At 37.9% G+C, this 12,441-nt stretch overlaps 1 protein-coding gene and 1 long non-coding RNA gene across 3 annotated transcripts; one reads left to right on the top strand and one right to left on the bottom strand.

Annotated features, from left to right (window-relative positions):
- The first annotated feature begins 948 nt into the window (after window positions 1-948).
- LOC126720798 (serine/threonine-protein kinase WAG2-like) lies at window positions 949-2,675 on the top strand. The gene has a single exon (XM_050423623.1). It carries the CDS (start codon window positions 1,168-1,170, stop codon window positions 2,524-2,526), a length of 1,359 nt encoding a protein of 452 aa, XP_050279580.1. The 5' UTR covers window positions 949-1,167; the 3' UTR covers window positions 2,527-2,675.
- A 1,740-nt stretch (window positions 2,676-4,415) lies between these two features.
- Window positions 4,416-7,066, bottom strand: LOC126720799 (uncharacterized). 2 transcript variants are annotated; one of them, XR_007653691.1, is made up of 3 exons: window positions 6,903-7,064; window positions 6,005-6,384; window positions 4,416-4,850 (listed from the first exon to the last, which is right to left on the bottom strand). It is a non-coding gene; the product is annotated as an uncharacterized LOC126720799 (long non-coding RNA). The 2 variants fall into 2 exon arrangements; XR_007653690.1 differs by lacking the exon at window positions 4,416-4,850 and having other exon boundaries at window positions 5,616-6,384; window positions 6,903-7,066.
- Window positions 7,067-12,441: the final 5,375 nt, after the last annotated feature.

Below are 12,441 nucleotides of genomic sequence, written 5' to 3' on the forward strand. Positions count from 1 at the left end.
AACAACAAAATTCAATCATGATTTTTTTATTTTATTTTTTATAGAAGGGTCATGAGATCTCCTAACACCAAGAAGACACAAAAAATAATGATATTCTTAATTTCAAATACAAAATATGAATAAGTGCACTTAAACGAATGTAATGAGAATAATATAGCTAATATTTGTAATCCATTATAAATATTATTACAAGATCATTTTAAGATACATGTCAGTTTTTTTTTTTTTTTTTTTTTTTTTTTTTTTTTTTGTTTTGGTAATAGAGAATATTATAAACATAGAAACAGAAAACTATACAGCCTTAGGGCCAGGCTCATTGCATAGTCTATTACATCCGAGACTAGTAAAGGTCACCATACATATCAGTTTCATATCAACAAAATATTTAAGGGAGGCAAATTCTGAATATATTATGAATAGGACAAAATTTAGTTACAAAATTTATTGTAGTCAATTTTATTCAATATTTTTTTATTAGAGGTGAATTTTGACAAATCCACCATTTTATTGCATCTTCTTTTTATATCTTTTATACTTGCAAAATTTATAGAAAATTAAAATACAATATATTTTTCATTAATAAATTGTAAATTTTTATAGTTTAAAATTATTCATAAAATATAGGTTATAAATCATATAGTAAATAATATTTAATTGACACAAAATTTGACGTGTATTAAAAAACATATAATTCATTCAAAATATGTAATATAATTAGAACTAATTTTATATCTAAACTTTATCTTTACTAATATTATAAATTTTAATCATGTGAGGAGCAAAAACTAGGGTTCAAGTTTCTAGGAGGGAGCTTTACACATATACAGTATATTAAGTTAGAAATAGATTAAGTTAGAATAGAATTTTATCTGGTATAAAAAAAAATTATAAATTATAAATATTAAAACATAATGAATATGCGCCCCCACAATTGGAAAATTGATTTGGGAGTAAACACTGCACACAACCAGGTTCCAGCAAGCTCTTCCTCCTACTCCATATCGCACCAAACTTTTCTTTCCTTTCGTTAACCACACTTTGACCCCACCCAGTCACCCACCTTCCTCTCTCACTCTTCAAAGTCTTCTTTATAAACACAACATCCAAACCGTCCCCAACCCCTCCCAATAGTCTCAAGGCTCCCAATAATAATACCATCCGTCAATAATGGACGAAGACAACTCTCTATTCCCTTCAGACGCAGATCTCGACTTCAGCTTCAACAGCTCCACCACCACCACCACCACAACCACCACCACCTCCTCCTCCGCCCGCACCAGCTTAGCTCGCTCGAGCCTCACTCTCAGCTTCAACGAGTCCCACCTCTCAACCACAACCCTCCTCCCCCACCCTCACCACACCTCAGACCCACATTGGTCCGCCATTAAAACCATCACCAACCTCTCCTCCGACCACAAGCTCCACCTCAAACACCTCAAACTCCTCAGCCACCTCGGCACGGGAAACCTCGGACGCGTCTTCCTCTGCAGCCTTAAACACTTCGAACACCTCAAGTTCGCTCTCAAAGTCATCGACAAGGACTCCTTAACCCCCAAAAAGCTCTCGCAAGTCCAAATCGAATCCCACATTCTCTCCCTCCTCGACCACCCTTTCCTCCCGACTCTCTATTCCCACTTCGACGTCTCTCACTACACTTGTTTCCTCATCGATTACTGTCCCAACGGCGACCTCCACTCTTTCCTACGTAGACAGCCCCATTACCGGCTACCGCTCCAGTCGGTCAAGTTCTTCGCCGCCGAAATCCTTATCGCTTTGGAATATTTGCACGCGCTCGGAATCGTGTACCGCGATCTGAAACCGGAGAACGTTTTGCTACGCGAAGATGGCCACGTCATGCTCTCTGACTTTGACTTGTGCTTCAGAGCCCACGTGGCACCCACTTTCGACGAGTCCGAGTTTGTCGCCGAGCCAACGACGGCGTTTTCGAAGTCGTGTGTTGGGACGCACGAGTACTTGGCGCCCGAGTTAGTCTCCGGTTACGGTCACGGTAACGGGGTGGACTGGTGGGCTTTCGGTATTTTCATCTACGAGTTGCTGTACGGAACGACGCCGTTTAAGGGAAGGAACAAGGAGAGCACTCTGCGTAACATAGCTTCGTCGAATAAGGAAGTGAGGTTCTTCCACGTGGCGGAGAGAGAAAACGAGGAAGGGATTGAGGAGGCGAGGGATTTGATAGAGAGACTGTTGGTGAAGGATCCTAAAAGAAGGCTTGGGTGTACCAAAGGTGCCACTGAGATTAAACGACACCCGTTTTTTGATGGGATTAAGTGGTCGTTGATCAGAAACTATAGGCCTCCATTGCCACATCATCAGGTGGTGAGGAAAGGAAAGTCACCGCACGTGACGCACGTGAAGAGGCAAGGCGGGTTGTGGCGGTGGTGTAAGAGATTTGGGTGCTTGTTGAAAAATAATAGTAAGAGTAAAATTAATAGTAATAGTAAAAGGAATTATTACTACAATTACGTAGATAGTAAAAGTTATAGTAAGGTTAGGAAATGTTCGTAGATTTATTAAGGTCTTTTTTTTTTTTTTTTTTTTTTTTGATAGGAATCATGTTTGAGATTGAGCTTGGGATTTTGTAAAAATAGATAGTGAGATAACAAAGTTTACCAATTTTGTTAGAGTTGTTAATTTCAGATTTTTGTTTTTGAAAAGAGTTGATTTCCGTTTTTGAGTTTCACTATTATTTAAATTAAATATAAGTGATAAGTCGCGCCTTTCATATGACTATATGAGTAATTAACCACTATTATTTAAATTAAATATAAGTGATAAGTCGCGCCTTTCATATGACTATATGAATAATGTTAAGATCACAATTTTTATTATAATTTTGTTACAATTTATTCAAGTGATGAATTATGAGTGGTGGAGTTGTGGATCCATATTGATCCTCCACTTTTACTCTACTATTCATAACTTATTACGTGGATAAGTTGTAACAAAAATTATAGTCTTAACATTGTTCTTTTCATATACCAATTTAACTGTTATATTTAATAATTTTTTAATAAAGAGGTTTTGAATATGCTTGGCTAAATTTTAGACCCAATGGGTTAAAGTTTGAGGGAAGTTTACAGTTCTCATCGGTAGGACTACAATTACACATTTACGCCACTTGTACTTAAGCACATAGGACTTATAGTCTTAGCTAATTGCTTTAAAAAAAAAAAAAAAAAATCAGTCTAAGCTAATTATCAAGAAAAAAAGAGTCCCAGCTAGTAAGAGCCCAACTTAATTCAGCTCAGCCCATTATTTGACACATGGGGATAATTGGAGATAGTAGTGGGCGATGGGTTAGTGGCCCTTTTTTGGGCCATTGGCATCTCAAGCTCCACTAGTGTTGTTGCCAAGTTGTGGATCCTTTGTGATGGAGCGAATTGGAATTCTTACCTTGTGTTCAGATTTTTTTCTACAAAGGGGGCTGGTTAGAATGAAAAAAAGGGCGTCTGAATGGAAATGACCGAACCATCTTCTTTTTTTTTTTTTTTTTTTTTTTTTTATACAAGATAGAATTCTACTCTAGCCTAATCTAAGTATATATGTGTGTGTGAAGCTCCCTCCTGGAGACTTGAATCCCGACCCTTGCCCCCCACACCCCACAAGCACTTATACTTGTGGAGTGACCATTGCACCAAGGGAGTGCGGTGGTAATGACCGAACCATCTTAAACGACCCTCCCTCATCTTTTCTTCAATAAGGGCTACTCCTATCTTTAAGTAAATATCTAAGTCCTCAGAATTGTTGCTTACACAGGTTGGATTGGCACATATTTTTGTTCAATTGCTTGGAGCCCTTTTTTTTTTTTTTTGTTAAGTGATGATTCTTCCTAAGGATTAAAAAAAGCCCTTATCAATATTTCGTTATTCATTTACAAACACTTCAAGGGTGTGAGGTTCGATCTCAAAAAAAGAAAAGAAAAGGGATTTCTCAATATTGGGGAGAATGGGTCCGAAATACCTCCTGAGATTTTGCTTTTGTCACTGAAATCCAGTATGTGGGTTTTGAGCAATAGCATTGTTTGAGAGTGAGTGACAATAATGGTGATTGTGGCAAAATTGACTTTTGCTTAAAAGAAATCCTTAATATTTTGCTTGGATTAGATCTATACATCCATTGGTTGTATAATTTAATTTCTGAAAACTTTATTTCCATTTTTTTATCCTGATGGAGATTATCATTTTAAGACAATCTCCATCATGCTACCAATATAGATCTAACCCTAAATGCACAAGTATGTTAAAATTTCTCTATGCCAATCAATTGTACTACTCTGTATATGACATAATGAACTTAACGGCTAGCAGATTTTTATCCTATCTGGTATGCCAATTCTCCAAAGGAACATTGCTAGACAATACACATGTTCACCCCAAAGGTGGTTGAAGTTAGAATATTTGAATCTGCAAAACTGACTGATCATATTAGCAGTGCACAGATGATAGTACGTGGGCATGTATCGCAACAGAGCAAGTCTCCCCCATTATCACAATCACATATTCCAAGTAATACTAAAATGTAGAGACAAAATAATGCAGAGCAAAGGGCCAAAATAGAAGTTACAATTCAAGACATAGAATACTAAGAAGTGACATAAATAACATAGCCCTAAATGACAAAACAAGAAAGTCAATAACTTCAAGAAACTATTTTAAGAATTGTTGGCATTTGTCCCGGTGAGAGTCCAAGAATTTCATTGCCAAAAGACAACTCAAATAGACCTGGTCATTGGAAACCTTCAACAACCATAAGTGGAGTTATCAATAGCAATTCATCTGGCCCCATAAAAGAAAAGTGGGAAAAGGGAATGTAAGGATGATGATACACTTCTGCAATAAAATGCAAACTTGTTATAACAATTGACACAATAAGATACAATAAAAAAGGCTGCTCTTTTCTAGATTACAGGTGCTATGAATATGGGTAGAGAATCAACGGAAACTGTAAGGAGCCTAAAGTCTTGGTATGTTTATCATTTGGAGGGACAAAACTTAATAGTCAAAGAAAGGGAGTAATTGCAGCTCTACTCTAAAAAGTCATATTATATTTTACCAAGAGAGAGAGGGAAACAAAGGCAAGCAACTTCCATAAGGAAGTTCAGAAAAATCTACCATAGACTTATAAGAGGTTAATAGGAAGAAACCCATATCAAATCCTATCCAAAGCTCAGAAAAAGGAAATCAAATGATAAACACCATAGAGCTCTCGACAAATAAATTATACTTCAACAACAGCAACAACAACAACATTGAAGCCTTAATTTGGCAGCAGAGTAATCCTTTACAAACTACCACACAATTCTACTTTGTAATTAAAAGGAAAATGACCACTATCATGTCATTAATTTCAAGAGTGCACTTATTATTAGCCTACAGTGTACAATTTTTTTGGGACTAAATTCAGCAGCTATAAATTCATTTATGCTGATCAGACTAACAATATAAGCAAGCCATAATGTATATGCCATATTCGAAACAAAGATTCAAATTGTGGAATTAATTAGATACCCAAAATGAAGATTCAACTTAATGTTGTCTTCTTTTTTCCACTTTGGGATATAAGGCTTTGCTTAAAAACTAACCAGAACACAACAATTTATATAAGCAAATACATCAAATACTGATATAGTCCATTAACCCCATAAAATCAATACTAAAAAAGAGCATAAAAAAAAAAAAAAAAAAAAAAATCAAGTAGGAAACAATGAAATTTGCATAACCAAACAAATGAATAAATTTAAAAAAAAAAAAAAAAACAGATTATGTAAATACATTAATCAACTAGAGCAGGCAAGTAGGAGCAGAGAAATTAAAGAGACAAATAGGTGAGAAAGACTGTGAGAGTGTATATGAGGATTGTGTGTGTGCAAGTATGGGCACCAATTTAGTGTAAAGCGCATCTACACCTAATCCTAGACCTTGTGGGATCTATATATATTATACCCTACTGGCATTTTTCGAATAGCAATCTTTGTCTTTGTAACCTTCTTTCAATTCTTGCTTTTCTGTTCTTTCCGGTTACTCTGGTTCGCCCTTCGCATCTCTGTACATTTCCTCTACAATATTCTTCTTCTTTAGATTTGAACACCTCTTGAATGCCATGCAGTGCCTCCAAGAGCTTGCTGCAATCATAAGCAGAAGCAATAGCAGTCCCTTCTTGGTTGGAAGCGATATTTATGGCATCAGATGAAGATGAAGATGAAGAGGAAGATGCAACATTCAGGGCCTTTGAAAGTTCTCTAAAGTCAAAACAGGAAGCAGTTTGTTTGAGCTTAAAACTGCTGGAATTAATACCATGGTGGGAGTGAGTTTTGGAAAGTCTATTTGAATCTGACTTCATTGTTTATGAATTATGATCTCCCACCTACATGACCCAATACATTTTTAGTATCGTATATTGACTCTCTAAATCATTATCATCTTATAATCAAAGCAAAGTATATATATTGTTCATATAATGACTATTATTATAATTTTATTAAATGCATATATATATATATATATATATATATCAAAATAGAATGATGACATCTAATCTAACCCATCACCCAAGAAACAAAAAAACTCAAAATTTTTAGAATGACAATAATTTTCAATGCTTTCCAAATGTAATATTTTGAATTTAGTTACAATTATCCATTCAAAAGGATTGAGATATAGAGATCACCCAAGAACGCTTATTTGTTCAAATTTAGTGACAAAAAGATAAGGTGCTCAAACTGGGGCCGTGGTCTACTACCTGGTACTCAAAACCGTGCAACGACAATTTGAGAAATTTGAGGATTTAATAAATGTGAGATATGAGTGGTGATTAGAATTTAACTTTCTAAAAAAGCATAGTGACTTTTCTATAAGAGAGAGAGACAGAGAAGAGAGAAATACCTGAGAGGGGAGCAGCAGCAGCAGCGAGGTACCGGTGGCTGGGCGAGCAGTCCGAGCACGACGAACGCACCAGTTGCTCTGGGAGATGTATGTCTATGTTTTTGACTTTTTGTATGAGAAGTGAAAACCCTTCCTGAATTTAGGGTCCTGTTAAAATGATTTATTTTTAGAAATATTTAAGGGGAATTGAAAAAGTTGTAAAAAAACTCATTTAAGGCTGCGTTTGTTTCATTAGTAAACTAAAATCTAAAAACATTTTACACCAAGCTGTGTGTCTGGCACCACTTGAAAATACAGTCAAACTAAAAATAGAATTCAGTTTGACTGTAAAATAAACTTCCCAAGCCATAAATTCATTTTAGTTTCCATTTTACCTTCAAATGATTTCTGCATAGGTAGCCGTCCAGCCAAGCTCTGGCAAGCCCTAGTCGTGCCACTCCTACCGCCCAGTTCACGCTGCCCCATCGCCCAAATCACGTGCCGACGAAGCTTCCTCTTTTTTCTCTCTTCTTCCTTCACTCTTCTTCTCCCTCTTGCTCAATGTCGCCAATCTGGTTGCCACCGACCACCAGCTCACTCCACTCCACCCCTAAACCCACCCGATCTGGCCGCCACTGTCCTTCATCCATTCCAATCCTCTTTTTCCTGATCTATCTCTTTTTCCTTCAATCTCTCACTCTTTCTTCCTCCTCTCACTGATCTATCATGTAAATGTTTTTATTTTGATTTTTGGTTGTGTTAAGTGTATATTTTGAAATTTTCTGTTATAAAATTTGTTTGGATGCTGAGAAAATAGTTGAGAAAATGTGAAAAATTTGTAAGAAAATAGCATTTTTAGAATGTTACCAAACACCAGAAATCATTTTCCAAACTATTTTCCATTGTAGAACCAACACCCGGATTTTATTTTCCTTACGGTAATTCACTTTCCCCTGCATTCATTTTACACTCGGAATTCGATTACATAGAGCCAAACGCAGCCTAAAATTATAGGCTTTTCCTTCTCTTCTCAATTTCACTTTTACAGTTTTACCACTTTTTATTTTATTAAACTTAAAAAAAAAAATTAAAAACCCATGTTTTTTCCTAATTATTTTTTTTGAAGGAGTTTTAACCTATGACGTTCGCTCTTAATGACTCTTTATTATAAGATTAAGACACTAAACGGTTTTTGGTGTAGATGGGGATTGAATCCCAAATTTCTTATTCAACCATTAGAGACATTATCAGTTGAGTTAATTGAAACCCACCTGTTTTATCCTAATCTAATACCCACCTTTTCTATATATATATATATATATATATATATATATATATATATATATATATATATCCTTAATCTTTTTCTTCGCAATACTGATTAGTTTTTAGTTAGAAGATGTAACGGCGGAAAAAAGCAATTAGTCAACAAATGGAAATAAATTAGGGTTTTACCGCTTGCTATCACAATAAATTTGTTTAGAGATGGGAAGTCAAATATGATTATGATATCCAGTGCGCGAACTTAGAATGTTTACGTCATAGAATTGAATAAGAAAGGGTGCCTCTTTTATTAATTCACAGTCTAAGAACTGGTTAAGAAAAAATACAAGTGTTGGACCTCGGGTTTAGTTCAAGGTTGGGTTTACAAATGGATAGATTCTTTTTATTTTTTTATTCTCCCCCTGCATCTGGATCTTCCTTTTGCTTTTATATCCAGCTACAACTTATCTGGATCTTACTCTTGGAGGGCTGAGATTGCCCTCCCAGAACTCTGATCCCATCCAGAACAAACTAGCAAGCTTTACCCTATAATCTAAACTGTGCCACCACTATTCATGGTCATTTCCTCATTAATGTGGCTAGAGGAGTGGTTATTTCATATTTAATGCGGAGGGGATGGCTTCTATACCTTTCTTTCTTCATCTTTCTCGTATCTGTGCCAAGTCTACTTTCATTTCTTTTTGATGTTTTAATTTTATGCGCCTCACGTAACTAGTGCTCGTCGCTGAGTTCTAAGGTGCATTCTCAGAAATAACCTTGACTGCCTATTTAAATTAGATTTGGGATCCTCGTCCCCACAATAGCTCCCTAGGACCTTATTTTTTGTTTTCAACCTAGAAAAGTGAGGTTTTGGCTAATAAAAGTTGTTGACAATGGCACACTCACAAATAGGCTCCCACATGAGCTCGTCTTTTCAACTGACTGTGACCCGCTCCTGACGCTTCGGAATCCCCAACTTCGTAATAAATGCAACAGACGGCCTACTATTTCCCACGTTCTATGGTGAGATCATGATCGAACGGTTCTAAATTCGTCATTAGAAGGGGCGGGAAGATTACCGCTCCTTTTTTCCCAGCCTATATATTGAGAGATGTAAGGTTCTTATCTTCATTTCGCCTCCCTAGAAGCAGAAAAGAACATAAATATGCTCCTTACACTTAGTAACCTCGTCCAAGGAGTCATTCTTCCCCAAATTTGTAAGTGTACATTTTTGTTAACAAGAGTTCTTCCCTTATTTTTTCATACTAGTAGATTTTTTTTTTCTCAAATGGGTAGATTTTTTAGTTTGGTTGACAATCCCGAACATCGAGAGGAGTTTAAGAGATACTATAGGATTCCTAGCAATGTGTCAATACAGCATTGCAACCTAAGTAAGTGGCACGAGAAGAGGCCTACAGGAGCCATTGCAATTCCCATGATTGCTTTCATTGAAGGCGGTATGAGGATTCCTATGGGTAGAGTCACTAGAGATTTTTAAAATCTTTTTAGATTGTGCCTTACCCAATGTGTTCCAAACATGTTTAGAATATTAGGTAGTGTAGATGCATTGAATGAAAAGTTGGGTATACATCTTACCCATCACGACATAAACTGGGTGTATAGTTGTTAGAAAGGCGTTGATGGGGGGTATTACTTAAAAACTAGGGCTCCTGTAGTTAAGCTAATCTCTTGTCTTCTCAAGACGAACAAAGGCATGGATGAGGACTTTCTCATCGTTTCAAGGGAGTGGCACGACGGACTCCATTGTCCTACCTAGGATGGAACTCCAGGTGGGATGGCTTAGGGACACTTAAAAAGTCTATGTTAGCTTAAGGAATTCTATAAACAGTTCATTTACATATCCGGATCATCATCGTTTTAATTTTGTGTACATATATTTTTTGTCTTACTTGCTAAAATTTGAGCTTGTCCGGTCCGCAAACTAACATGAATTCTTAATTGATCTTCCTTAGATAAAAAAGCCACTACCAAGAGACGAAGCTTGGTGAACTTCGATCCACTAAACCGAGTTTTGAGGTCCAAGATCTTCCTATATCAGGATAGTTAGCTCTGTGCAATTCACGTGACTTTGGGTTTTAAACCCATCTCCAATCGCTTCCAAGTGTCCAAGCACGTAATCAAGGCCTGAGACTCTTGTCTTGTCCTAGTTGATGTGGCTATTGAAGGATTTATACGTAAGCCTCCTCTAGAGGGAACACAATTAGTCGAGCTTCCTACCTTCAGGGATCCTCAACCCATCGTAGAGGAAATTACATCCTTGTACGAAGAAACTGAGACAAAATTAAAGGATAATACTTTAGAGGAGGACACTAAAAATCTCGACCAAGACGACGATTTTGAGGTTTTTTACCATATAAATGAGTCCAAGGAGGAAGGACTCAGCCCACATCTAACTGTAGCCCTAGTTAGTAAGGACCAAGAGCCTATCGAAGTGCCTGAAGGGATGGTGATAAAGAAGAGATTGCCAGATCTACTCTCCTTACTAGAATCCTACACTAGGACCATAGTTCCCGAGGTCCCAATAATTCCCAGGCCTCCAACTCCAATTCCTCCAACCCTTACACAAACCGAACTAGCTGATAAAAAAGCCACTACCAAGAGACGAAGCTTGGTGAACTTCGATCCACTGAATCGAGTTCTGAGGTCCAAGATCTTCCTACATCAGGATAGTCAGCTCTGCGCAGTTCATGTGACTCTGGGTTTTAAACCCATCTCCAATCGCTTCCAAGTGTCCAAGCATGTAATCAAGGCCTGAGACTCTTGTCTTGTCCTAGTTGACGTGGCTATTGAAGGCTTTATATGTAAGCCTCCTCTAGAGGGAACGCAATTAGTCGAGCTTCCTACCTTCAGGGATCCTCAACCCATCGTAGAAGAAACTGAGTCAAAATTAAAGGATAATACTTTAGAGGAGGACACTAAAAATCTCGTCCGAGACGACGATTTTGAGGTTTTTTACCATACAAACGAGTCCAAGGAGGAAGGACTCAGCCCATATCTAGCTATAACCCTAGTTAGTAAAGACTAAGAGCCTATCGAAGTGCCTGAAGGGATGGTGATAAAGAAGAGATTGCCAGATCTACTCTCCCTACTAGAATCCCACACTGGGACCACAGTTCCTAAGGTCACAATAATTCCCAAGCCTCCAACTCCAATTCCTCCAACCCTTACATAAATCGAACTAGCTGATCAAAACGAAAAAGGGACAAGAAAGGAGGTAAAGGCCCCATTGAAGAGGGCGAAGAAAGCACTTCTTGAGCCTACCAAGGTGGCGAAGATGACTTAAGCCCAATAAAGAAGGGGAGGGGAAAGCTCGGATGCTGTCTCTGAGCGACAAGCTCGGGTTCCAAATTGGAATCCTGCGCTTGAAATGGACGGCTTGCCTCTTAGTAAAGATGCTTCAATCCGTAACTTTGACGGTGGAAGAGCGGGCTATGTGGCCAATGCTGTGGAACAAGCGCTTCTTCTCCCAAATGATATAGATGAACTTTAGAACCTAAAGAAGCATGAGCTCTTGCTATTCGTAAAGAGGGACCTTACTTTGGTAAGATTTCCTTATACTTATTTTTCTACCTCCAAAACTTCATTATTACTGTCTCGTCTATTATATGCATACTTTCCTACTAATTTCTATCTCAGCTATTCACGCACAGGCCACCCAAGCAGCACATGTAGCAGAGGAGTGGGTCGACCAGGCATTCAATGATCTGAAGGAAGAGGAGTCCAAGCGCTATGCCGCGCAGAAATCTTCGTCCTTGACAGATAAGAAGTTGAAGGAGACTCTTCTCAAGTTGGCAGAAAGCGACAAGGCCAGAAAGAGTGTTGAAGCCTCGATAGAGAGCACGAAGAGGCAAGCTTTGGAGTAGCTCTTACAATTAAGGGAGGTAGAGAGCTAGCTCGTAATTGCTTAGACAATCATCTCTGAGTTGAAGAAGGAGCTAAGTCAGAAGGATGAGGAGATGAACAAGGTTGAGCAGACTGCATATGACCAAGGGCAGAAGGAGATTAAGGCCCACCTTAAATCTCAACTCCTTGTCGTATGCTGTAGCTTTTGCCTTCAAACTTGAATTGAGGCCCTCAGTACTTCTGAGCTAAGGAATCCAGAGAGAGCCTTCTACCTTCTAGGTATTAGGGTGCGTCTAGCCACTCAGCCTCCTGTCAATACTTCTAGCCCGGCTCCAGCGAGAACCCCCCAACAAAGTCCAGTGCTACTGCTCCTGCCTAACCTAAACCAACTGAACAACAGTAGAGCACCACTGTCCCTACTAAAGCCAAGCAA

This window comes from Quercus robur, chromosome 4 (assembly GCF_932294415.1).
Source record: "Quercus robur chromosome 4, dhQueRobu3.1, whole genome shotgun sequence".
Taxonomy (NCBI): Eukaryota; Viridiplantae; Streptophyta; class Magnoliopsida; order Fagales; family Fagaceae; genus Quercus; species Quercus robur.